Source organism: Podarcis liolepis (assembly GCF_965112155.1).
Source record: "Podarcis liolepis genome assembly, chromosome: 13".
Taxonomy (NCBI): Eukaryota; Metazoa; Chordata; class Lepidosauria; order Squamata; family Lacertidae; genus Podarcis; species Podarcis liolepis.
In genome coordinates, this window is record NC_139573.1 from 28,567,844 (window position 1) to 28,595,175 (window position 27,332).

At 48.8% G+C, this 27,332-nt stretch overlaps 1 protein-coding gene across 7 annotated transcripts in view; it reads right to left on the bottom strand.

Moving 5' to 3' along the window:
- The window catches only part of CACNB1 (calcium voltage-gated channel auxiliary subunit beta 1), a 53,530-nt gene that overhangs the window by 7,380 nt on the left and 18,818 nt on the right, over window positions 1-27,332 (bottom strand). For 4 of the 7 annotated variants that reach the window (XM_083472209.1, XM_083472212.1, XM_083472207.1 and 1 more), the window contains 10 exons: window positions 16,899-17,018; window positions 12,053-12,175; window positions 11,639-11,775; window positions 10,395-10,471; window positions 9,490-9,647; window positions 7,227-7,307; window positions 6,592-6,650; window positions 5,730-5,839; window positions 2,490-2,641; window positions 371-466 (listed from right to left, as the gene is read on the bottom strand). In XM_083472209.1, the coding sequence (XP_083328335.1) occupies window positions 371-466; window positions 2,490-2,641; window positions 5,730-5,839; window positions 6,592-6,650; window positions 7,227-7,307; window positions 9,490-9,647; window positions 10,395-10,471; window positions 11,639-11,775; window positions 12,053-12,175; window positions 16,899-17,018 (1,113 nt within the window). Of the gene's footprint in view, window positions 1-370; window positions 467-2,489; window positions 2,642-5,729; window positions 5,840-6,591; window positions 6,651-7,226; window positions 7,308-7,780; window positions 7,801-9,489; window positions 9,648-10,394; window positions 10,472-11,638; window positions 11,776-12,052; window positions 12,176-16,898; window positions 17,019-27,174; window positions 27,288-27,332 lie in introns of those variants that run through there. The other 3 variants (XM_083472211.1, XM_083472208.1, XM_083472213.1) reach the window with 2 other exon arrangements.

Here is a 27,332-nt window from a genome sequence, read left to right on the forward strand (position 1 = left end):
CAGCTCTTGCACTGCCTCCCCAAATTTAGCTGAGAGAGGCACCAGGCTTAGGGAAGGAGATGCAAGGCTATGGGCAGGGTCCTAGAGCCCTCCCTCCCCCTTCCCAAAGCCAGGAAAGCAGTAACTAGGCTTTGGGAAGCAGGAGGGAGGACTCTAAGACCCAGTCAGAGCCCTCATGCCTTCTTCCCAAAGCTCAGCACCTCCTTTACTCGGCTTTCAGAAGGCAGCGCAAGCGCTTGTATTGGTGTGTGTGTGTGTCAAATGAGCAGGGGGTTCGCACCAGCAGGGGCTGATGGGAGGTGTAGTCAGGAGGACACCAGGTTGAAATGGGCTGGAAAAGAGCATGAGGGAGATGCACCACAGGACTCACAGGGGGGCACTGTGCCAATTTGTCCGATGCCACCATCTGCACATTCAGGTGCTTGGCTTGGGATTTGCCTCTCGATTTCACCAGTCTCTGCAGCACCTGTTGGGTAAAGACATTGGGGGAGAGGGAGAGAAGAAATGTTAGGGTGCCCAAGGGGGCCGGAAACAGGACTGGAAAGGAGGAGGGCCCTGCCAAAGGGTGCTCCTGTTCCTAGTCTGCCACACCACTGCAGCTAGCCTAACAAGGACTTAGCCTCAGGAAACGTTTTAGGGTGTACAATCCTTACCGGGGAGGAAGCCTTCATGAACACAGTTAAGACTTGTCACTCACAGGATCAAATCAACCCAAGAAGTAGGCAAAACCCTCCCTCCCTCCCACCCCCAAATCCAAAAGCATCGCGCCTCAATGTTAGCCAAGTTGCTTGACACCTGAAACAGAACCACCCCCTCCCCTGGCAGTAAAAAACGCAACAACGATGAATGACAATTCATTACCGCTTCATGACACTTAGCAGCCTGAGGCAGCTGCCTCACTCTGCCTAATAATCAGGCTGGAAGGAAGGAGTCCAAGGTGGGTAACTCACGCAGCCTTAAAAGTTCTCTCTCTCATAGCGGCAAAATTAACTTTGAAAATGCGACTGCAAGAACAGGACATACGTAACTAAATGACAGGCAGGAAGGAAGCACACAAATGCCGGCTGTTCTTCAACTCTCATGAAATCTGGATCTTTTGATGGTTGATTTACATATTTTTCCTCATAGAGCAATTAACAATTCCAGGATTTTTGCAGAGGGGAAGGGCCACAGCTCAGTGTCTGAGCACACAGTTTGCATGCAAAGGTCCCTGGCATCTCCAGGTAGAGGGGGGACAGGAGCCTGTCTGAAATCCTGGAGAGCTGCTCCCAGTTCTTGTGGACAACCTTGAACTAGATTAACCAAAGGGCTGATCACTGGTATAAGGCAGATTCCTGAGAAACCTACGGTGGTCATTTGACACTTGCCAGGTTTTGTAAGAAGTAACTTGCAAGTGATGTTAATTACATTACATTAATACATGATCTGGGACGCAGGTGGCGCTGTGGTCTAAACCCCTGAGCCTAGGGCTTGCCGATCAGAAGGTTGGCGGTTCAAATCCCCGCAATGGGGTGAGCTCCCATTGCTCGGTCCCTCCTCCTGCCCACCTAGCAGTTCGAAAGCACGCAGTGCAAGTAGATAAATTAGTACCGCTCCAGCGGGAAGGTAAACGGCATTTCCGTGCGCTGCTCTGGTTCACCAGAAGTGGCTTAGTCATGCTGGCCACATGACCCGGAAGCTGTACACCGGCTAGTAAAGCGAGATGAGAGCCGCAACCCCAGAGTTGTTTGCGACTGGACCTAATGGTCAGGGGGTCCCTTTACCTAATACATGATATTCATGTATGTTGGGCACTTGTCTGCCTTTTAGAAGTGTCTGTCTTTTTCTTAAAAAGAAAAAGAGCCCCACCCCCCAAACCCCAGAGTCTGGTATTTTATACCACACACTCAAATATGCATTTGAAGCACATCAGAAGTGTGGCAGGGAGCCCCCTCCCAAACTATGGATTTTGCACTCATAAATGTATGCTCAGTGCAAACTCACATTTTTAGCCCACAAGGTAAATGAACGATGGATCTGTTTAGCTTGGCATTCCTGTAGCTATACATACAAGCCTTTGGACAGGGTCAGCCCTACAAGGAGGCAGAGTGAAGCAGCAGCCTCAGGCGCAGATGCTGAGGAGGGGTGTGTGGCCAGAGCTATGAGTGCCATGTGATCTGCCTTATGCCCCCTACATTATTCTGTTGCCCTCAAGTGCTGAGGAAGTATACTTTCACCAGTATTGGAGTAACATAAAACTGCCAGTCCAATTGGCTTCTGTGCATGACTTGGGGGAGGTGCCATCTTGTCCTTCGCCTCAGGCAGCAAAACGCCTTGAGCCAGCCCTGCCTTCGGACATGGTACATTCTAATCTGCTGTTCTTACCCTCACTCCTACTGAGTTCTGAAGGAGGTCTGACACCAAAATAGTCTAAGATCCTCTGCCAACCTCTTCCCTAATCCCAGCACCGTTAGTGTGATCGGGAGGAAGAAAAGACAAAGGCTGCTCACCTTGGGGGAGGATATCTTGATATAGACGATAATTGGCGCTAATGAAGTCTTGGACAGTTGAGCCGGGTGATTGATGGTATCTGCATCCAGGGCTACCAGCTGCAGGGTGCGGGCCAGCTCAAAGATGCGCTCAATCTCACTCTGCACTTCAGCTATGGAGTCAGAAGGCAAGCCAAGTGGCAGGGAAAAGGAAGACATGGTCAACATCGCTATGCAAAGAAACTGCAGCATCATTCATACCTCCCTTTTGCTGTTCCAGATCCTGTTTAGCATTAAAGGCTCTACTTCTGCAGGCTGCGCAGATTTTGCCATTATTCATTATTCTCACTTGCAGGTTAAGACCCTACAGGTTGCAAAATGTTGCACTTGTGGAAAAAAATGTGCAGGTCAACTCTTCTGTCCCCGCGGACAGAAAACCATTCCTTGGGCTCCTGAATAGTCAACAGTCAGCCCCGTCCACAGATCTGCATTTGATTCTTGGCAGCACTATGGCAAAGCAAGGGGAGGTGGAGGCCGCAAGAGTTTGGGCACAGTTAAAAGGGAGGCAAATTTCTGGCCTGGAGAACACATTCCGTTCCCCTGTGCAAGAGCCAATGAAATGAACAGGAACTGCGCAGCACCTATTCATTTCAATGGGGATTGTGTAGGAAAACATCCCCATGGGTTGTTCCTTAAGTGAAAGTATGTGTGTGTGTTGTGCAGATGCCATTTTGATTTTCTACTTCAGGCATGCGTAAAGTGGCTGGCTGGCAGACAAAGATCTCCGTGCTCTGCCCCCCCCCCCAAAGATTGCCTGCAGGTACTTTGGGTGCTACTTTGGGCTGTCCACTAGCTGCTCTGCATGTGGGATGCTGGATATGGGCTTCTTATGGCTGCCCAGGAGCATCTTGTGTTCTTGGGGATGTGGCCCTGCAGGTCCCAGCATGAGATCCAGTGTGGCGTAGTGGTCAGAGTGTCAGACTGGAGAGACCCAGATTCAAATCCCTTGGGCCAGTCCCTTTCTCTTTCAGTCTTGCCGACCTCACAGGACAGTTATGAGGATCAAAAGGGAGAGAACTATCTTGAGGAAAGATAAACAATAAGTTCCTTTCAATGGACTGTGCTGAGTGCCCCTCACTTTTTCTCCAGTAAGAAACCATGCAATAAATTGCAAAGTTTAGTTACTTTCACGTTGAACTCAGTAGGTCTTGCCTTCCAAGTAGACATGTATAGGACTGTCCTGTAGTTCTGTTCTCGTTAACATCAATGGGCTCTGAGATTGCTTAGCCAAATTTCTTAACTAGGCTGTAGCAGAACAAAAAACAGTCCCCTCTCCTTTTTCAGTCCCTGAGCAATTTCCCCCAGCAAGAAACGTTATTTACTTATTTTCATTTATAATATTCCGATTCACCTGCCCACCCCCCACCCCCCCACATCAACTCCACATTTTAAGTTCAGGTTTAAAAAATACTCTGGTAAAGAGTCTAGCAATTGAAAAGATAGTGAGAACGCTAAGACAGTGGTGACTCACCATTTTTTCACTTCCCAAACACAAGGGCGAATTTCAAAACAAACAAAAAAAAACACCTTATCGCTTTTGGGCGAAGCCAAAGCGTAAGTGCGCTTTTGTTCTGTGTTTTTGAAATTCTCCCTCCCCCACCTCTCCCAGAAGGAAAAGCTGTTTTCGATCTTTTTTTCCATTTCAACAAAACATCTTTCCCATTCTGCGGAGGGGGAAGTTAAAGCTAGTTAAATTTGCACTGGAGGGGGGGGGCAACCGAGAGCTTGCGGGGGCTAAAGGTTACGTACCCAAGACATCTGTATCAGGAGCAGAGAAAGGAAGAGGAGGCACAGACACGGGGGAAAGAAAATTGTGGGAAGCGGGGGAGGAGGGGGAAAAAAAAGAGAAGAGTGAGTTGGATTTGTTGGGGAGCAGTAAAAAAGAAAAAAGAACCCCCAAAGTCTGATGCCATAGCGGGGGGGGGGGGGGCTGAAAACAGAGAAGGTAGCTGAGGTATTAATTAAGGAGCGTCCTGTTTCCCCTCCCCTTGCCCCATGCATGGAGGTAGGTTTAGACAAGATGGCAACATATCCCATGATGAACTCGAATGCGGACAACACTTCTGACACCGAAACCTGGACTTTTGGGAACAGTTTCCACACTATGCATTATGATGCGGGGGTGGGGTGGGGGAGAGACTCTCACAAGCACACCCAAGTGTGTCCCTCTCCAACCCAGGATACAGATATTTCATGATACGGAAACAGCCCTGGTGCTCAGCTCAAGAAGATCGCGGAGGTCTTCCTTCTAATGGGGCAGTTTTGTTGGTCCCACCTGCCCCTGAGATCTGGCTGTCAGGGGCATAGCATGGGTTGCCGGCACCCAGGGTGAGGCAAGCGTTGGGCCGCCCTGGTGGACTGGGAAGCTGTCAGTCCTTTCTCTGGCCAGTGTCTAACCAAGGGAGTCTCCAGCAGTGCTTTCCCACCTTCCTCTTCCTTCCTCCTCAGTGGGCGGCACTGGTGCCCTCCCACCCTCTCAGCCAGTCCAGGAGCAGGGCACGTCCAGGTATCCCTTCACCTGGCCATGAGGAGAAGGAGGGGCTGCCCCAGCCTTGAAGGCCTGGCCTGGGTGTGGTTCCAGCCTCAGTGAGGTAGCCTGTTGGGGCACCTGGTTGTGCCCCCTCAGAAATTTAGCCGCCCTCTCCACGCTATGCCACTGCTGGCTGGTCTTTACTAAGAGGCAAGTATTTAAGTATGACAGGCGCTCCCTGTGGAACTCCTTGGAAACAGAGGTTTGGCGGGGGCAGTATCTTCTAAAAACAGTGTTATTCAGACGGGCTTTTCAAACCTGACGTTCCCTGCCAACCATCTCTTACTGATGTGGTTGATGTGCGCAGCGCTGCGTGGTATTTTATAACACAGCATGGCTTACAAATAGGTACATATATAAATAAGTTCGTGATTGGGTAAGAGGAGTTCTGCCAGCGACAGAGAGAGAAGGGGCATTGCCGCAAAGCATTATGGGAAACCCAGAGGAATCCAGGGAAAGCTGCTCCTGGCTGATACAGATCAGAGGAAAGGCAGGCTAAGAAAAGCTTTTGAAAACGGGTGCCGTGCAAGGTGTTAGGTGCCATGCAATCACAAAGGCAAAGTCACCCTTTTTGCCTCCCTCTTCCCACGCGGGAAAGGCCTTGGGAGAAAATGTTGCCAAGAGATGGCAAAGAGCCAAGCTTTTCTCCCAAGGTCTGAGCGCAGCCTTACCCAGGCTAGAGCGGGTGCTGGAGCGTTCGATGATGGTGTGTTTGCTGGGGTTGTTGAGGACCGAGCGCTTGGCCAAGGAGATATCAGCTGTCACACGTGTGATAGATATTCTGTGAAGGACAGGAGTAGAGGCTCAAGGGGGCAAAGGTCATTTCCCACAGGCATCCCTGATTACCAGGACTCTTTCATCCTTGCCGCTGTGCTACAACACAGGGAGTCTTAACTACCTACAGTACTAGTGAAAGTCCTTTTAGTGTCCACTTAACAACCCCCCAAAACCTCAGGTTTTTAAGGGTGCTTCCTGTCTATCAAGCATTTATTCCAATTTGCTTGTGGGGAGGTTAGATGACGCTGCATCAAAGCAAGTGTCATCCCACACTGTGCAGTGCATCCCCCTCACTTTCCTTATCACAGCATATCTGATCTTTTGGGAAGGTGGGGTTGTTGCATGAGACCTCCCAAACAACTATAATTGCTCAGCCTGAATTTGAGGGTGTGTGACTGAATAGCAACAGTCTGGAAGTGCCCTACAACTTCATGAACTAGGAAAACAGCTTTTTTGTTTTTGTTTTCAAGGCAATTGGATCTAGCTGTGTATTCACAAAAACTGGAGCACCTTAGCAAAAGTTTCTGGTCTTCATGTCCAGGAAATGGGGAAGAAGCATTTGGAAATGGACCAATGCTAATGGGGACAGCATAAAACTTATTGTGGGAGGCAGAAAATCTGCCCCCCCTTCCATTTCCTGTGGTCTTCATTCAGGTTTCCCCTATGGTAACTCCAGCACCAGGATCTTGATACAAGGATCACAGAACAAATGGAAGATATTAGATCCCCACCCGTCCCCAAGGCTTCTGCTCACACCTGCCATCGAATCGGCGTTTCAGAAAATCAAACAAAGCTTTCTGCATCATGTCCGTCACCTGGGAAGGTAAAGGGGGTTGGGATTGGGCAGAAAGACAGAGAAGAGGAGGAGAAGAAGAAAAGTCAGAAATCGAAAGAGTCACATGCATAAATGTGGGTGGGGAAGAAATCAGGGTGCATCTTGTTTGTGCTAGTTCTTGGTAAAGGCTCATCAAAATGGAGACCCACCCCCAAGCTTCCCTACCTATTTCCACCACTTCAGACTTATAGGTGTTAAAGTCACAGCTGGATGCCCACCCATTGGCTGAGAGACCCAGAGGATTACTAAGAACAGAGTGAGGAGCCAATCAATGAGAGGGCACTGGTGGCCGAGATAGGAGGGATGACCTGTAGGAGGTAAGCTCAAAGGAACAGAATTGGGAGGAGCCACAGCAACTCAGGACATGTCAGTCCTGTTGCCAGGCAGATATCCTGCACAGGGCTTGAATGATGGACTGGGAGATGAGGACACTTGCCAATCTATGGCAGCCCTCCTGGCTCCCCTTGCCCAATTCTCTTGGAAAGCACATGGCCCCTCAGCCCTACTTTCTTTGCATGCCCTAACTCTCTCCCCATGAACTCTCTAAATGCCTCACCTCATACCCTTTCAAGGATGGGCCTACAAGAATGATGGGCCGCATGGAAGGAACCACGTCATAAGGTGGCACATGCTCCGCCTGAGAAGAAAGGAGAGAGAAGAAGACATTAGACTTGCTCCAGATCCAGGCTGCAGGCACCACTGTTTTTTGGAAGCCTGGCAATTTCAGTGATTCTTCTAAAGGGGAGACAGCACCTTCATTTTGTGGGCATGGGGGAGGAAAGCTGAGTTGTGGGTGGCAGGAAGAAGGGTTGCTGAGGGATCTCAGCCTTCCAGATCCGACACCAACACTAGCCTGGACATTCAAGATGGACCTAACAGAAGAAGACCTTCGTGCAGCTGCAACCAAGGTTTGCTTTTGAGCTTACCTTAAAGAAACAGGGGCCTGTATCTGGCGGGGGCGGGGGGGGGGAGCAAATCTCACACACAAACTTTGGGGTTTCATGGTCAGCTTCCTGACTTCGCAGGGGAAAAGCCTGCTGGGATTAGGCAGGGCCCACAGGTAGCTGCCACCGCTGTCATCTCATCTGATTATTTCGTAAGCTTACTTACCGATTTCTGCTTCTGCTTGGCTATGTCCAGTGATCGCCATTAATGGGCGGGGTGGGGACACAGGGGAGGGGAAAGGAGAGACAGGCAAGAGAAAACAAACAAGGCATGCGTGTTACTGACAGCTCACTCCAGCGGAAGCACAGGCAAGGCACAAGAGAGAGAGAGAAAACTAGTGCTGAGAAAAGCAGAAAGGTGGCGGCTTTTCAGAGTTTGGGCAGGGAACAACCTTGCCTTGATTTAGAATTGCGTCCTTTTCCTCCATGCTGTCCTGGCCCACCCTGGTGGACAGACGTGGCTCATGGTGGCATGCCCATGAACCTCTCAAAACCCAAATGACACATTGGCCAGAGCCACCGCTGGCAACGTGATTGGCCTGGTGGCTCCTTTTGCCACCGCAGGGAGCTGTCAGGAAGGAGGCACTTTTCAGGGAAGAAGTGGTGCTGGAGAGAGGCCCTGGTACTTTTGCAGCCAGCCACTCTACACTCAAAGCTCCCCTCCACCCAGACAAACTTCTTCCCATCCACCTGTATTTCAGATCCTTGCAACTCTGCGGAGGGAAGTTTCAGGCGTAAGGTGGCTGGCAGGGAAAGCACTCCCTTCTCTGCTGCAAAGCACCCTTGGGCTCCTAGTGTAAAATACAGTTCGGCCCTCTGGGGATTCCCATCTTGAACCCTGAGGTTGCTTAGCAACCAGCCTCCCTCCGGACAACTTCCTCCCACTATTTGATCCGCAAGGAGGTAAAGAAGGGCCTGTGGAGGCAAATGCCATACCTGGATGGAATTTACAGGGCAAGTGTGGGTCACCAGGAGGAATGCCCCTCTTATGTGAAAGCCACTGGAACATCCCATATTCATGCTTTCTTATGGGGCGCTGCAGTCCTACGTCCAAGCGAAGGGCTTGACTATTTCACTCACTTCGCTCCCATGCTGGAACGTTCCATTGCTATAATTTCCACAGAATGGATTATAGAAGTGGAGCATTCCCTTTATCCACATATGGGAGGGACACATGGAACATACCGATTGCATGTTTCCCATGGGGGGGATTGGGACCTGTGACTTGCAAGAGTTTACACTGGGAAAAAGAAATGGGAGGATCATAGAATTGTAGAGTTGGAAGGTCCAACCCAATGCAATGCAGGAATCCTGCCCACAGTCATTTCTGGATGAAGAGGATTACTAGAGCATTACATTATTATCCTTCCCAGGGGACAGAGGGATCACTGTTCAATTACTAGATTTCTCAGGATGCGTAAGGCCAGGGGGGAGAGGGGGAAGGAAGCACATTATATCGGACACATCTTCCACCAAAGCCCAAGTGAGGGTATGAGTTGGTTGCCAATGCATCTTTTAACTCATACAAGGATGGAGAATGTGTGATCACTGGAACATACCCTTCTGAAACACGCCTTTTGTATGCTCAGGCAGGTGACAAACACAATCGTGTATACACTTTATAACCGTAGTACACGTTGGTCTTTTCCTCGTAATATGCAGCAAATCGGCTCGGAATGTGCATCCCCCCAGCTTATGCTCTCCGCCAATGGGAGATCAGGACCACAAACCCACTTCCAGAACATGCCACTCCTATCACCCCCATCATTTGCACGAAAGCGCTCGATCTCTGGGCAGAAACAAGCCTACACACACAGGCAGGCATACTTAGGATGGCACAGCAAGCAGGTGCGAGGCAAGAGGGGGCACCATTACCTTCTTAAAGAAGGGGCGGCGCTTGGTGGTGGAGGGGGGCGTGGTGACGCTGCTAACACTAGTCTTGGGGGTTCGTTGGTTCTCCTCGGTGGCCTCCTCCTCCTCCTCTAAGTCAAGGGCGTCTGGGTCATAAGCTAAGTTAGTCATGTCCAAGGTACCTGAGAGGAGGATGGAGGGTGAGGGAGGAAGGAGATAAAAGGTAGGGGAGGAAAGGGGGGGGGGAAACAAAACAGGGGAAAAATGCAACAACAACAGCAACCAAAGAATGAAAAGCACTAATGGAATAGGGTGAGAAAAACAAACGAGGAGGAACAACCAGAAACAAAAGAAATAAACTGATTCGTGTATCCAGAAGAGGAACATAAATAAATAAATAAATGGAATGGAATGGAAAACTCCAAATCGCCACAGTATATGAGCATACGGGGGAGAAGGAGGCAGCAATTAGGCAATGAGAAGCCTGCCATGTGGCTATAAGGACAGAATTTAGGCCTTGTCTGTACACGGATTAAAGTGGTAGAGCCCTGAACTGATGGTGTGGATTGTACCGCTTCAGACTGTAGATGTGGGGATCCTGTGTTTTGTTTTTGCAACGGGGGGGGGGAGGAACTAGCACAGCAGGGAGCAGGCTGGACTGGAACCTCCTCTCCCCACTGCATTAGGTTTTGATCAGCAAGGAGATTTTTTTATTTAAAAAAAAGTGGGAGAGGATTCAAATAGGACACCGCCATCTACAGGATGAACTGGAAGAGTCTGACACGACCACCTCTTTCTGTTGCAGGTGCAGGTGAGCAATGCCCTTCAGATGCTTCAAACACGCCTCGCCCCACAGAAAGATGGAAAAGTATCCATCTGGGATGGTGGTGGCAGTTATGCCGTTCTCTGTTGGGCGTGAGTAGCCTTACCAGTGGCAGGCGGGGTGGGTCTCCGGGGGCCAGTCACCACATCTCCCAGGCTGGAGGTGGAGTTGTCTCCTGATTTACTGCAAGACAGAAGAGCCATTAAAGTGAAGCAGGGAAACAGGAAGAGGTTTTGGGGTGGGGAAGAGCTGTGGCAAGGGGGAAGAGCCTCTGAGTCCATGCTCAGCACCTTTTCACTTGCAAAAAAAGTAAACTTCTGTATCCCAGTAAGGCTTCATAGTCCTTGGATGTACATCCATCAACATGGCATTCTGCCCCGTTAACACAGTGGACTTGCACTACAGATCTACACTCCAGTTTCAGATTAGATCAACTGTCAGGTGTCCCATCCCTTAGACACTACACAGAATGAATTGGCATTAGCCATGGGGACTACAAGAATGAAATAGGGTTGAACTGGTGTAAATTGCATGGAGGCTAAGGCAGAAGTGGCCTCCCATTTGTCTTCAACGGACAGACAAGGCTAGGTCAAGGATCAGGCATCCACTTAGAGAGACTTCCACATGGATTTCAAGATCCACATTTTGCAGTCAGGGTCAGGGTGTGTTAGACTAGTGGGATGCATGTCCGTTTCATTTTAGTTTTACTCTGGAGAGGACGTTTCAGAAAAGAGCCACAGGCCTCCGGAGGAAAGATGGTCTGGAATTGGCAGACATCTATTCACTCTAACACAAAACCTCTTAAGGTCAATGTAGATAAAGTCCTCGGAATTCTTTTGTTTTGATGAAAGCAAGTTGCTAGCTCTCTTGATTGTGGAGGAAGGTTGGCTATGCAAGGACACTACCTGGGAGCTGCAGTTAAGGGTGCTGAGAGTTGTCAGGAGGCCTCCTTTTCCTCTCCCAAATCTACAATTCCCAGAGCTCCCTGGGAAGAGGAACTGATTAATAAATCTGTGCAAACTGTAGCTCTGGAAGTGGAATAAAGGGGCCTTCCAACAACTCTCAGCACCCTTCAGAAACCACGGCTCCCAGAATAATTGGGGGGGAGGGAATCCATTTCCCGGTGCTGTAAATGTATGGTGTGAATGTGGCCTAAAGTCAATCCTGGCAGGTATTGCCAAGCATGGCTGGTAGAAGCCAAGGAGCTTTTTAGAAAGAGGGTTTTTCAGCCCTGCTACAAGACAGCCTTTCCCTGAAGATGGCAGGGGCTGAATGTGGGACCCTGTATGCAGTGGATTCTGGGTGGCTCAGCGGCCTCCTCCTCCTGCATCCCACTTCATCCCAACCTACCTGGAGCTGAGTCGGTGCTGCCTCATCTTTTGCTCCTGCAGCATCCGCATGTTCTCCAGCTTGACGGGGCTGGGGATGAAGCCGACCTCGCAGCCTTCTTTGACCAGGCGTCCGATCCACCAGTCATTGTTGTATTTCTGGAGTGCAGGGGGCAAAACATCCAAAGCGTGAGACACCCAAAGCAGGCATGGAGAGATGAGGCTGTAGCTTGTGGATGTGCATGTGTGAGTGGGTGGACCGCCAGCTTGCTCCAACAGATCACCCCTCACTGTCGCTCGCACATTTGGACCCCATGCAGAGAAGGGAGATGCTCAAGAGAGCCTCTCACAGCCCCTTTCTTGCCCAGCTGCTGCGCAACTTAAAGAGTAATGGGGTGGGGGACAGGAGACCAAGGTCCTATGTGACACATTGTACCTCTTTGATATGAAGGAAGTCTTTGGGTTCAAAGGAAATAGACAGGCCTTGGACCGGCACATCGTCATTGGGAGATGGATTGTAGCCCACGTTTGTCCTCACAGCAAATGCCACTGGTTTGGTCTGCAAAACAAAAATACAGAAGCATTTTAGCAAAGCAGGGGGGAAACAGGTGAATTGTGCCCCATCAAAAGCCCTTTTCCAACAAAGAAAAAGCGACTTGCTTAATTTATTTCCAGGTACAAAAAAATCCCCCATGCACTTTTCTGCCTTTTTAACAGATCAGTAAAGGGAAAAACACCCTTCTTTACCTAAGCAAGGGGAGGGAGGCATCAATGAATGTGTTCTTCTTGACCCTTCTGGCTACAAAGAAACGCTTTCAAGCCAATGGACCAATGCATGCCTATATTGACGCATCTGTACCCAGAAGAGTGACTGAATGAAATCGCCAGATCACTTCGAAACTGGGGCTCCAATGCTCAGAAGAGCATCTCGTTCTTCCTGATGGCAAGCAGAAGAACCAGACATGATTCAAAATAGCAACATATAAAGCTCAGTGGGACAGCTTCTGCTTTGCATTCAGAAGGTCATAGAATCATAGAATTGTCGAGTTGGAAGGGACCCCAAGGGTCATCTAGTCCAACCCCCTGCAATGCAGCCCCAGGTTCAACCTGGAGAGTGGCTGCCAGCCTGTGTCAGCATCACAGAGCAAAATAGACCATTGGTCTGACTCAGTATAAGGCAGCTTCCTATGTTCCTAATGATGCAAAACAAAGAGGAAAAGCCACACCAATGTCCAAGGTAGGGCAGGGGCCTTTTTTCCTGGAATGGCTGATTTTATGCTCTGCATATCTCACTGTCAAGGAGAAGGAGGTGGGAAAGCAAGCAGCCACTCCTGGCATGAATTCCACCTGAAGCAGCAAGGCAGAGTTGCCCCCCCCAACCCCAGGCCCCACAGTTAACCCGAGCCTAGTCAACAGATAGCTCCGAGACCTGCTGATGAAGGCAAAGGATGAGACTTGCTGGCTGAAAGCCCAGAGTCGGAGAGCTAGGGATGTTCTGGGTGCCAGCCACTCCCTCCCAGATCATCCTGGCAGCAAGGAGTTTGGACCAGATCCCAGCGGTCAAAAAACCTCAGGCATCCTAATTGTGAGGGCTGCTGCGGCAACAGGCTGCGCCAAGAGCCAGTAAAGAAAGTGGGGAGGGAATTGGGAGGCTTAATTAGCTAATTGCATCCGTCAAAGTCCCAGGGCTGCCGTGAAAGCGGGAATTGCTGCTCCAGGGAAGGGAAGGATGGCTTGTGTGATGAGGGCAGAAATGGCAGGACCTCCCCACCACCACTTTCCCTGCTGGCCCAGGCAAGTGGGAAATGCTGGATAGACCAGCTGCGAATCCCCACAAGGTTGAAATACTGCACAGGGGATGGTCCCCTTACACTGGCCACTCAGCCACCCCACTTTGGGATTCTGCCTTCCTTCCCTATGACACTTTAAATAACCAGATCCCAACAATCCCCCTCCCACAACCAGGGGACAAACCCGAGAGTCTCTGCTCCCATGCTCGGTTTGGATTTCAATCGATAAATCCTGGTCCTTTCTTAAAGATGTAGGAACAGCCCAAAATGTGCTATGTGCACTCTGTTTTAACTAGGCAGAGGTCACCAACGTGGCACCTGCAGAGGTATTTGTTGGCATCCATAGGGCCTCCCTCCTCCCTACTGAAATGAGGCCTGAAAGAAGCATAGAATAGGCTGCAGTGGATGCCTTGTTTGGGGTATATGTGTTTGTGGGGAGGCACTTATAACAATTCCTTTGATTTGCAAACTCCCTCTTGCTTCCCATTCTTGAATAACCCATCCACATCTGTCTCCCAGATGCAAGGGTTAAAGCCCCACATCTCGGCTTCCAGTCCATGTTTTAAGTGAAGACTTGATGGATGAATGGATTTTCTTGAGCTGCCCCTGGGCAATTTTCTGCGGTTGTGGCACCTGTTGCAGAAACATGCAACCTTAGGAAGGCAAGCCGGAGCAAGACACCTGTAGGGTACATAACAGAGTGTGCTGAAAGGAGGACTGGGGCCCTGCCAACCCGCAGCAGAGCCCCCTGGCTTTTGCGGCATTGCTTTCTGAGGCCAGTTTGCTTCAACTGAGAGCAGGACTCAAGCTTCCTCTTCCCTCTTCTGCCTCCTGGAGTGATAAAACGTTACCATGCCCATTAGCCAAATGAATTTGCGGGTGCCTGGCCAGCCTGCGATTTATGGGCATCGATGGGCTTGAGCCAGTTGTGAAGAACATGGTGAGAAAGTAGCCATGTGGCAGTCTGAAAGCCAGCATGGTACGGTGGTTCGAGTTATAGCCTAGTGCCAAAAACACATGGGTTCAAATCTTCACTCAGCCATGATGTTCAATGGGCCAGTCCCCATCTCTCCATTGGACTTGACACCACAAGGTTGTTATCAGGAAAAACAGAGGAAGATACCATTTATAAAGTTAGCCCATTGGTTCCCCAAGTTCAGTATTGCTCACCAGTGACCCTCTAGGTTTCAGGCATAAGTCCTTCTCAGCCCTGCCTGCAGATACCTAGAAATGAATCTAGGAGTTTCTGCATGCCAGCCACAGACCAGATGACCCTTGGGATCCCTTCCAACTGTATGATTCCCACTTGACCCATTGAGTCACAGCCCTTCCCGTATTTAGTGTAGGATAAGAGGGGAAGAACCACATACACTGCCCTGAGCTCCTTGAAGAGAAGATGGGATATTGAACACAGTAAAGCAAAATTTAAAAACAGAAGTCTCCTTGGGACCATCAGAATGCCATTCATCATCAAGCTGACGTTTGCCTGGAATGCTCTGTTCTCAGTTGTACCTATGGAAAAAGGCGCCACCCATGTGACACACTGGAGTTTCTGCAGAAACAGAAAGCTGGGATGGGCAAGAGAATGACAAACAAACAAACTCAGGGGGGAAGTAGCAGGTCCCAGCAGAATCCCACGTTGGATGGCTTGCTTGGTCCTGTCACATGCAAGATACACAACAAAGATTGAGATCTCTGATTGCTAGACTAAGCATGTTTTAGCCATTTGAATGCTTCATTTGACCAAAGTGATTTTGTGTAACTTGGATTGCCCATTTTACTGCATGCCGGCTATTGTGTCATAATATCAACACGCTCTCCTTCATGATCTCCATTACCTGGCATCCATTTTCCACTCCTGGCATTGACCCATCTGCTCTTCTGCAGGAGTGGAGAGTGGGACCCAGAGTCTCTCCCCCCCTTGCTCACATGACCTACTTAAAGAGCACGTGCATGGCTTCAAAATCATTTTCAATCCAGTTCTGCTGTTTGGTGTCCAAGTGGCATCCATAACACACAGCTTCATTTGCCAGCTCTGGCTGGTGATCCAGCTGCCACCCGAGAGAGAGAGAGAGATTGCTTCTGGCTGCAGTAATCCATGCTCTAACAGCATCCAAGCTGGACCACTATAATGCACACTGCATGGGCTTGACTATGGAGAGGATTTGGAAATTTTAACTGATAATAGAATAGCCAAGGCCATTCACTGAGTCTAGAGCCTATCACACCACTGTGAAAGAGGAGCACTAGCTGCCAGTTTGTTCCTGTGCGCCATTCAAATGGATAGTGTGATTTGAAGCTTTTAGAACGAGGTTGGGGAGCCTGTGGCCCAAGGTAGCCCTTGGCCTAATTTCATGCAGGTAGTGGGAGCCTAAGGAATGGAAGGAAGGTGGGAGCTGGGGATGATGAGAAGAAAGCTGAAATAGATGCAGCAATAGAAGGACGAAAGAGAAACTCCTGTAAGAATTTGTGTAGACCTCTGGAAAAAATAATTATCTGTCCTTCTCCTTGCAACTTGGTGGATGGGGGAGGAAGAGCGGGCAGGAAAGGAAGGGCTCTGTCCACTTTAGGTTTTGGCTCTGGCCCTACTCACTGCTGGCTCCAGCTCCTCCCACTGCTGGCATTGTATCCAGAATACAGAATCCGTAGCTCAATAATCCCTTTAGCATTTTGATGGAAGCTCTCCTGCAGGGATATTTTGCTGCCAGGGGCTCAGAGGTAGAGGCCTACTGAGTTCAAAAGCACAGAGGCAGACAGCCAACTAGTCGAAGCAAAATATGGAGCAACTGAAATCCATTTGTAGCCCTGGTTTGTGTGTGCATGAACACTGAGCCCAAAAGTCAGTTAACTGATCCCACTGAGGCTTCCATAAGCCAGCTGGGCATCGTTGTAGTTAATGTTTCCCTCCCTTAAATTGCAATGATTGGTAACAGCCAGCTTGTTTAATTAACGTAAGGCAGTGTGGGCAAGAGTCAGCATTACGAAACTAGCCTTAACAAATTGTACACCGGCTGTGACCACCCGTGGAAGGGACATGCCCCCGGAGAACACCTGTAAAGGAGGCCAACTATGCTGTAGGCGTTGCAGGAAGCTACAGGGAGAAACAACCCACAGAAATAAAGGAAAAATTAAAATGAGGGAGGGTGGCAGAGTAGAAGGATGGAAGACCTAAAGTCCACAGAGCCAGCAAAACCACCCACTGCTGAGTCAAGCAGGGTCGCATCCATGGCATTCCCTCCCAGCAGGTACAGGATGTGATGGGTTGTTTCTTTGGTAGGGACAAAACACCCCCCTCCACTTTCCTCTCTTACGTGCTGGAGGATGGGCCATTGGGATAAGCTGCTCCCCACAGACTCTCACATGGATCTCAATGGGACTCAGATCCTGAATCAGATCCTGACGCTAGATAGCTTTCCCCAGCAGGCTGCATTACGAAAACCATCCCCCCCACCCTACCTTGCAATTTCTCTAGGATGCTTGAAGTTACTTTACCTTTGCCTTCTCCAGCTGTGCTAGGGCTTGGCGTTCTGCCTCCTTGCGCAGGGCCTCGCGATCTTCCTCCAGTGACACATCGGAATCAGAGGGCCGACTGGTGTAGGACTCAGCAGAACCCTAGAGGGAGGAGGAGAAAAGAGGGGTGGTGATGGGGTAGGTTAGGCTAGGAGACAGGAAGCTGCCTTATACCAAGTCAAACCATTGGTCCATCTAGTGCTGTCTACTCTGACTGGCAGTGGCTCTCCAGGGTTTCAAAAGCAGGTGTCTGTCCTAGTCCTATCCGAAGATGCTGTGGGTTGAACCTTCTACATGCAAAGCAGATGCTCCACCGCTGGAAATCAGCAAGGACTCTGCCTCCCGGGTCCTCATGTGACCTTAATGCAAGGCCTTTGTTAACCAAGCAGGTGTAAGCAGATGCTGGCAGCCTGCACTTCCTCCCCATCTCTTGTCTCACACCTGAGCCAGCAACCTCATCTGCCTGCTGGTTAGGCCTCTGGAAAGCATTTCGCTCCATCCTGGCATTGCATCCTGTCATTCCTGGGCAGCATAAGCAGCCCAGCCAGAGACACCGTTCGTAGGGGAATGAATCCCATCTGCTGCCTTCAAACTAGAGAGTACCTACTGCTGTTGAGCCATAAGGCTGGCGAGGTTGTTTGCCTTTGGAATCTGAGCTTAGTCTACACCCAGAACATTGGACAGCAGTCGTGATTTTAGTCATGCTGACTACAGTGTTTCTAACGTTCTTCTCCTGCGCTGGACAAAGGGCGCAGGAAGTTGCTGACCAGATGTGACATCAACAAGGGACAGCTAGGGATGAAATTTACATCCAGATGGAAAACAGAAGGATGGGTACCATCACTAACAACACACAGGGTCTATTCTTAGGGCAAGTCCTATACACTGGCCTCACAGAAAGGCAGCAAATTGTTAGTTACCTAACAATTAACTAATTGCTCGTGGGGTTTTCTTCCTCAGGTGCCAAAATAACTGGCCTTGGCGTTGGGCACAATGAAGCTTGGTTGAAAAGGGGTTGCCAACATTTGTTCCTCTGTTTCAGACAACACAATAACTTTCTATTCATTTCTTATAACTTATGGTATAAAACATGGAAAGAGTATAATGTACTAAGTCAGCTCTGCAAGACTAGGAGCGATTCAGAGAGATTTCAGTTACATTTATTTGTGTCTGTCTCAAAATAAAAATTGAACAGTATGGAAATAACTAACACAGGAGATTTTACCTCACACCCAAATAGAACTACAACACAGACCATCTTAAAATGATGGGATTTCCTTGGCAGGACCAGCTGAAAGGAAAAACGGTCCTTATTTTAACAAATATTAAAACAAAATAAATGTATTTGTGCCAATCTGAATAAAATTATGCGAAACCTAAATTAATAAATTAAAGCATAAAACCACATAACTGAATAAAAGCAGACTAAGGATAATTCTTGGAGGTTCTTAGGCATTTGCCTTGAAGGGAGAGAGAAGGGTTGCTTTCTATATGCTTTCTATACCTTGTACCTTGTACCTAAGAAGGATCCTCTATACCTTGGATCTAAGTCAATTTCTTAGCTAGAAATAACTTCACCTGCAAAAAGGGCCCCCCGAAGGAATGCAAGATAAGACAGAGACTGCAAGTTAGAAATAGCCTCGCTTTCTTACCTTAGGAATGCAAGATAAAAAGGACACATACGGGGAGACGGGAGGAGGAGACGGGAGGATGCAGGACGCTTAGAAAGACACTATAGGGAACAATAGGGAGGGCTGTTTAGAGGGCTATAGACATGCTAAAAATAAGTTGAAAACTTTCCAGTTGATTGGGAAAGTTTCTGGAGGGCGTGGGGAGGAGGGAGAGAGCCCACTCAAGGTATAAGAAAGTCTGCAGAGGCGTATTTTCTGGGCAGTCAGTCTTCCAGAAATTATTCTGCTGGCTGTCTCCTGTGCACAGAGAATAAAACTGCTTTCCTCCAAAGAAGGATCTTTCCTGGTGTTTTCTTTACTCTCTCTCTGGATCTGAGGACGCGGGCCAACGATTCCCTGGCATGGACTAGGCTCAGCCTACATCTTGGTTCCCTGACCGGGAATCTGCCCCACCTCAGAGGGCTGGAGAGAGCCAGGCTCGACCTTGGTGGACAGCTCGGATCGGTGATTGCAGCTTCCACGCGCACCCTGCCAATTTGTGGGGGGAACCAGCCACACCGCTCCGGAGCAAGGACCCAGGTCGAGGGAGGAAAGAGGACTGGCCAGGGAAAGGAATCTGCAGCAGAAAAAAAAACGGTAAGCCCAAGGGAAAGGGCGTGGGCGTGGGGCCCAAGGGAAAAGAGGGAGGCCTGATCAGCCTCACCTGGTTATGCAGTAGTGTGCAGCCAGGAAGGGAAAAAAGGGCGTGGCAGTGGTGTGCCACCAGGAAGGTTTGGTAAAAAGGGGAACAGAGGCGTGGCAGTGGTGTGCCACCAGGAAGGTTTGGTAAAAAGGGGAACAGAGGCGTGGCAGTGGTGTGCCACCAGGAAGGTTTGGTAAAAAGGGGAACAGAGGCGTGGCAGTGGTGTGCCACCAGGAAGGTTTGGTAAAAAGGGGAACAGAGGCGTGGCAGTGGTGTGCCACCAGGAAGGTTTGGTAAAAAGGGGAACAGAGGGGAAATTATTTTGGTGTTTTGTGTATTGCATGCTGATGTTATATTGATGTGTTTTGTATGTTATATGTTGCATGTCATGTTATATGTTGCATGTCAGATATTCTAGTGACTGAATTGTCAAGTGTGGGCCAGGGCTTAGTGACCCCCTTGGCCGAGCGATTGTAGGGCTGTAATGTGTGGAGAGTGAAAGAATTTACAACCTGTTAGCAGCAGAGAATCTGAAAATGGGGTCTGGGGCAAGCCAATGTAGTCCTCTGGAATGTTTTTTAAACAACTGGAAAGCAGCCACAAAGCATGATGCTTGGGGAATCAAATTAAGGCAAAGTACAGTTTGTGCAGTTCGACCGACAGGGAAGTCAGAAAAGCCCCCAGTGATACCAGACCCAGGAGAAGAGGAGGGGGAAATCATTAAACCACCTCCACCCTATGCTCCACCAACTGCCCCTCCCCTGGACCCAGGCCCCCAGGCACCGGGAGGAGCTAGCCCCCAGCCTAAACCCCCCAAGGCTAATGAATCAGAAGAGGAAGAAAAGGATGATGAGGAATTTGTAAAGGGGTTGGTTGAATTAGCAAAGAAGGGAAGAGAGTGAACTCAGTATCAGTCTTTGAGATTGCAACAGTATGTACAACCCTATGCAGAAGAGGTGGATGTTAGCCCCCACGTGTTGGCTGCAGCAGGATGCTCCTCAACACAAAGGAAGAAATGGCAGAGGGAATGGATAGAAGCAGCAACCAGGGCAGCCTTCCATAAGTCCCATGAGGCACAGAAAAAGGGTGGGGTCGGAGTAATGCCCCTCCGAAGGGTTTATGACCCACCAGGACCTCCAGGGGCTAATGGAGCGGCAGCAGAACGGACCTACACGGTCCAGCATATACCCTTTTCAAGTGCAGATGTCTGTAACTGGAGAAATCAAAACCCATCCTTTGAGGAAAATCCTGCAAAAATAATTAGACTTTTTGAAGGTGTGTTCATAGGCGCCGACTCCATGGGGCTTGAGGGGGCTCGAGCCCCCTCAAAAAATTTTTTGGGGGGGCTCAGCCCCCCCAATAATCTCGGGCGCCCTTCCAACAGAGCGCCGCCGCCATCCCCCGCCTCCTCCTTCGCCAGCCAGCCGCGCGCCCTAATGGCGGGGGCTTCTGCCTCGCTGCTTCGACTGCCAAGGCACTGCCGGAAATCCCGCGAGAACAGGGGAATCCCGACTGGCCACACCTCCCAGCCAGCCAATCGGCTGGCGGGGGGCGTGGCTTGCCCTATTTAGGGCCGGAGCCACTTTATTTGAATATTCATGAGCTTATTTATTATTCATGACCTTTCCCGGGCCCCCCCAATATTTTTTACAAGTCCGCGTCCCTGGGTGTGTTCAAACCCTATATGCCTACTTATGATGATGTAAGTCAGCTTTTGGACACAATTCTGACCACTGAGGAGGTCTGCAAGGAAAATGCCTGTGCCAGAGAACAGCTCAAGGCAGCAAATAATACTGACGCTGCAATTGAGGTCTCTTACCCCAGGCGGACCCCCCCCCTTGGGATTACAATACTACAGAGGGAAGGGCGGCCTTAGAGACTTATCACAGAAATGTTTTAGAAGGCATGAGACAGGCAGCGAAAAGGCCTACAAATATGGCGAAATTATCTGAGATTTTTCAGCTGCCCAAATAGCCTCCAGGAATATTTTTTTGAGAGATTAAAAGAGGCATTCCGCAAGTACACCCCCATAGACCCTGATGATGATGCCCAAGAGGTGATTGTAAAAACCACCTTTGTGATGCAAGCAGCTCCTGACATAAGACGTAAAATTCAAAAAAATGAGAATTTCTTGGGAAATCGACTTGAATGGATGTTAACCCTTGCACAGACCACTTATAATCAGAGGGGTGAAGAAACAGAAAAGCCAGACAGCCAGAAAAAAAGAAGCTCATGGTAGGGGCAGCAGAAGACGCCTAGGGAATAAACCACTGTGCCATCTGCGGGCAAGAGGGTCACTGGAAAATGGAATGCCCACAGGCCCCACGCCCGACACACCCCACCCCCACAGGCTGGCAACAATAAGATTTCTCAAAAATGATTTCTTCTCATCTCTGTTCTTGCTCAAAGACTGTTGCAGAAAGCATGTGAACTGACTGTTTCTAACATTCATTCATGAAAGTAACAGGACATCAGCTTTTTTTTTTTTCCCCTTGTGCCAGGTGCTTGGAGTAGCTTATCTCTTGGCAGCTATCTCAGAAGGACACTGCTGCATTCAGCCAGCTACCCTGAACCTCACACTTTCTGGATTTACAGTTCAGCCACAAAAACCCAGAAGGCCAAGAGTTAACCACCCCCCTGCCCCAAAGTACTAACCTGGAAAAGTGACTTTCTTAAAAAGCAAGTGAATACTTTCTGTGAACTTTGTCAAGTTTTTCTTTTAAGGTGCAATTTTACTCTGAAAGGAGCTGCGGCATAGGAATTGATACTTTGAGGAATTTGAAACTTTGCCAGAAGCAAGGAGTGCATTGCTCTTTCTACAGACACTGGCAAATGAACTGAAATTTGCAACATGGCTTAGAGTTCTGAAACTTAGAGCACACAAATAAGACTTTTGAAAAATCTCGCCTGGCAAAAACTTAACCCAAGGAACAGAACTGTTAACCCCTTGTGAAGTTTCCTGCCAAGCATATCCTTTTGTGTATACCTTATGTGCAAATGTTATCTATCAATTTGTTCTGCGCAATCGCTGCCGTCTTTGTTATCCCTTCTCTTAACAGGTGAGCTTTTGCCAGAATGCCTTGTGCCTTGGTCAAGCCTCTGCATCCCTATGATGAGGACCCAGATTGGACCCAGATGTCCAGACATCGCTCCAGCCTTGTTGGAAGGGACCCAAGATGCCCAGCGCCCACCAGACGACCCGACGCCCACCAGACTACAGCCCTGCTCACGTCACTCCGGAAGCTGACGTTTTGCACGGCTCAAGAATCCAGCATGGATTGAAAGAGGACATTTTCACATTTTCTTTCCTTTCCTTTTGCATAACTGAACTTTATTGAAGGTACCTGGGCCTGGTTTGCTTTACGCCACCCCTGCAGAGGAGGGTGTCTAGTGGGTCTTTTCTTTCAGCGTAATTACACCCCAGCCCACTCTCTAGCACTTACCTAAGCCCCTCCCCGTGCATACAATGGCTCAAATACGACTGTGGGTCCCCGTGCTGGTATTTCTGCTGCATTTGACCTTTGAAATGCCAATACCACTCACAGTGACCAGACAACTGCTGCAATCGTGGAGGGCCCACCACACATATAATAAGTGGATTCAGGTTGCTGAGATGGTTGCGTTCTCTGCAAATCAGACCAATTATGCCATCTACACTCTGGCCCCTGTAGATGCTCTGGGAGGAATGCCACTCCTCCCTGTGCCTTGGAATGAATCCTTGGTTACAACTCCACTTGTTGCCTTCCAGCCTCTGGGCAACCATTCTTCTTTATGGAATCATTCCGTCCCTTTCCAGGTTCACAGGATCACTGGCTGCCTTTGTGTCAACAAATCAAATGACACAAGTGACGCTCAGACCTATGTGGGCACTTCCCACTGTGATCGTACCTTCCCAGCCCCAACTAACATGCCCGAGTCCGAGACAGGAACCTTTTCTGGTTCCAATTTGACTGCCTGCCTGGCCCGCTTGCTGACAGGCACCACATCTGCCCATGGTCAGGACGTTTATTGGGTGTGTGGCAGGAAGGCCTATCATGCCCTCCCAAGAGGATGGTATGGGGTCTGTTTTCCAGCCTACTTAATACCCCCCATGTGGATTCCTGACCAGATTGCCTCTGCACCCCCTAGAAGGAGGCGTTCGGCTGACCTGGCAACACCTGCAGGTGGCAGCTCCCAGAATTGGGGCAAAAATCAGTGGCCTCCGGAAAGGATACTGGCCCATTATGCTCCAGCCTCATGGAATCGGGGAGAGAAAATCTCTGGGGCAAGGGGGCCGATCTATAACTTTAACCGCATAATCAGGCTCCAAGCAGTGGTAGAAATTGAGGCCAATGCCACAGCCACCGCCCTCCGCCTTGTTGCCACCCAGCTAGATGAAACCCGAACGGCTATTCTCCAATTGCGTTTGGGAATGGACTTCATTTTAGCTAAGCAAGGAGGTTTTTGTGCTGCCCTGAACCTGACAGGTGGAGCATGTTGCTTCAACATTTCAGACCATGGCGAGGCTATCCGTGATCTGGCAGCAAGAATTGAAAAGGTAGCACATGTCCCTGTACAAACCTGGGAGGGCTGGGATATGTCTTGGTTGGACGGCATCTTCCCAGGTGGATGGATGGGGAGAATATTTACTATGGTGATAGGTCCAATTATGCTTCTATTGCTTTTCTGCTTCTGTATGCCCTGCTTGATGCAATGTATGCAAAATATGATGGAGAAGATGATGTCTCGCATGATGGGACCTCGCGTGCTTGCTTTCATAAGAGATTATAGACCCCTACCCCAGAACGAACCTAAGTATTAGGTTGTTCATAAGAAGAGGAGGGAGTGAAGGGAGAGAGAAGGGTTGCTTTCTATATGCTTTCTATACCTTGTACCTTGTACCTAAGAAGGATCCTCTATACCTTGGATCTAAGTCAATTTCTTAGCTAGAAATAACTTCACCTGCAAAAAGGGCCCCCCGAAGGAATGCAAGATAAGACAGAGACTGCAAGTTAGAAATAGCCTCGCTTTCTTACCTTAGGAATGCAAGATAAAAAGGACACATACGGGGAGACGGGAGGAGGAGACGGGAGGATGCAGGATGCTTAGAAAGACACTATAGGGAACAATAGGGAGGGCTGTTTAGAGGGCTATAGACATGCTAAAAATAAGTTGAAAACTTTCCAGTTGATTGGGAAAGTTTCTGGAGGGCGTGGGGAGGAGGGAGAGAGCCCACTCAAGGTATAAGAAAGTCTGCAGAGGCGTATTTTCTGGGCAGTCAGTCTTCCAGAAATTATTCTGCTGGCTGTCTCCTGTGCACAGAGAATAAAACTGCTTTCCTCCAAAGAAGGATCTTTCCTGGTGTTTTCTTTACTCTCTCTCTGGATCTGAGGACGCGGGCCAACGATTCCCTGGCATGGACTAGGCTCAGCCTACAGCCTATTTTATATGGTCTCTTGCCACAGGAGGTTTCTGTTCCATGGAATATATATTTTTCTGTAAGAAGGTAGATTTTTAAATATATTTTTAATAAGCCATACCTTCACCCAAAAATAAATTTGAGAGTGGTATACATGAACATTTAAAATCTATAAACACAAACTAGAACATAACCAACACCACAATGTAATTGAGTAGTTAATGTTTCTGAGAGTTCAGTGTGTGTGTGTGTGTGTGTGTGTGTGTGTTGGTGAATCTACCTGATTTAAACCAGTCAGCCAGGCTTCTAATAATGCTGGAATGGCAGTATAGGGAACTGCATAGACTCTAAAGTAGTTTTAAAAGCAATTTAAATCAAACTTGAAAATAATTACAAAAAGCCACAGGTTGGAGGATGACAAATGGTATGACATTGCCTAAAAAAGCGCGTGTGTGTGTGTGTGTGTGTGTATACTTACACTGGCAAATAAAATAAAAAATACTATAATGCTATCTTATCATAAAAGTATTTGATAGGATTCTTGCTTCTCTTTCCAGCCTGGTCCTTCACATGCTTACTTAGAGGTTAATCCCACAGGGTTTACTGGGCCTTATATCCAAGTAAGAGCACACAAAACTTAAACTTTATGAATAAACAGGTATTTTCTCGACAGTTACTGAATCCTGGCATTCCCTTTCCCAAGTGAGGACACCACACATAGCCCCCTCATATATAGCTATAACCAAATTTTGCTTGTTTCTTCACAAAGTTATCCTCTGCCTTCTTAACAAACCAATAAAAAAGTCCTAAACTGAATTGTTGTGGGATTTTTCTGTTCATCTGTGACCTGCCATTGCTCTTGATTATTTTCTTTTGAAAGAGACACTTTCTTCCTGTGAATGGCTCATTAAGGCTCAAAATGAGACGGGCCTTCTTACCCTTTTTCTGAAGAGAGGTAGCTTGACTGGGGTGAGAGTGAGGGGCTGAAATGTCACTGTTAATTAGCAAGCCCCCCATGAGGCTAGGAGAGGGAAAGTAGGCTCACTGCAAGGACTAAGCTGGACTCTTAAAGGGGCCAGAACTCCACAGGCAGCTGTCAATCAATGTGGAAGGAAAGGATGGAGGGGGCTCACTTCCACCCCATTCTATGCAGACAACTTCTTGAGAACAAAAGCCAAATCTACTGGCATCTCTCCAATAGAAGTGGATTGCTTTTTTAAATATGTGTTGAACTCCAGGGGGATACAATCTATTTAATTATCTGCAATTGATCTCCTTCCCTGTACCTCCCTGCTGCGAAAGATGCAAACACAAAACAGGTCCTCACCAAATGCAGTCACGACAGAATAAGAGGCACAACCCAAATGCACGTCACAGCGCTCCCCCCACAAACCAAAAAGAGAAACTATGCTGTTGAGAAGGTGGAACAGATTTACAAATAAGGAAAGTCTTTCCGTGGCACTTTCCCAGAATGCAAGTGAGACCAGAGAATGGGCATCACTACACATTGCAAAGTTGCAAGGAGAGGAATCATAGCAGCCTGCAAAGATGGCACTTGCTAGCAAAGAGCCACAACAGCTTTGGATAGAGATGGCTGAATATCCAAAGAGTACCTCCTAATCCAAAACCAGCTAGCCATGGGTGGTCTTGAGCAAAACATAGCTGCAAGCTTCTTACACACTCTCTCCGGTCTCCTAAATGTCCACAACTTAACTTTTTGCCCTCCAGTTCCACTCCAAAATTGGGAAGCCCACGTAGTGGTAGCTTCTCTTAGCTTGACTGGATGAGATTACTTAAAGAGAGAGGGGTAGGGGGAGTCGGCACCCACAGAATGCACAAGATCCCAGACCTCCAAAAGGTGTGCTCGCACCTCAAGTGTAGCAACCTCAGCCTGATATTCACCAACATCTGGAATTAAGGAGGAGGTGGGGTTGCAATAGATTTACCCAAACTCCTTCCCCCTACAATAAAACCCTGACTATTCTTTACATAAATGATAGTATTTTAGGAATCTAGATAATCTTCTGTAGTGATCGTGCCTAGACAGAAACCTGGAAACATCCCTACTAACAAAACACAGACACACACCGCACAAAGATGTGAAGAATGATACAAAACTTTTCCTGACAAAACCAATATTTGGGAAAAGATGGAGCCAAGAACACCCCCAGAGTACAAATGAAGAGACCTGCCAGAGTGGCAGTTAAGGACTGCCACCCCCCCAACCCCCAACCCCCGTTATACGGTTTTGGTCAGGGCTTCCAGTTAATCCCCACAGAAGGGATTTGGGACCAGGATGTCACGTTATCCTCTTTTTAGGACCTTTTGATTTATCTAGGGGAGGAGAATGTTCTTTGAAAAGAGAGAAGGGCGGAAAGGAAGAGTTGAGATTCAGAGAGCAAACGGGATTCAGAGTGGAAGGTGAACATAAAAGAATGAGAAAGCCATGGTGCTGATGAGAGGAGACTCTCCCCCGAGATGAGCTAGCAACAGGCAGACATGGATAGTGCGGGGAAGGACCCAAATCAGCCAGGATGCATTACTCACCGCTTCTGAATCATCATCCAGCTCGTACAAGGACATCCTGGCAGGTGGCGGCCCTAATAAGGTGAGGGACACCAGGAGCACCTCCCCAATTGGGCAAAGAGGAGGTCGGAGGATGGGGAAGCTCGACACTTCCAGGAACACAGAGGCTGAAGGCGCCT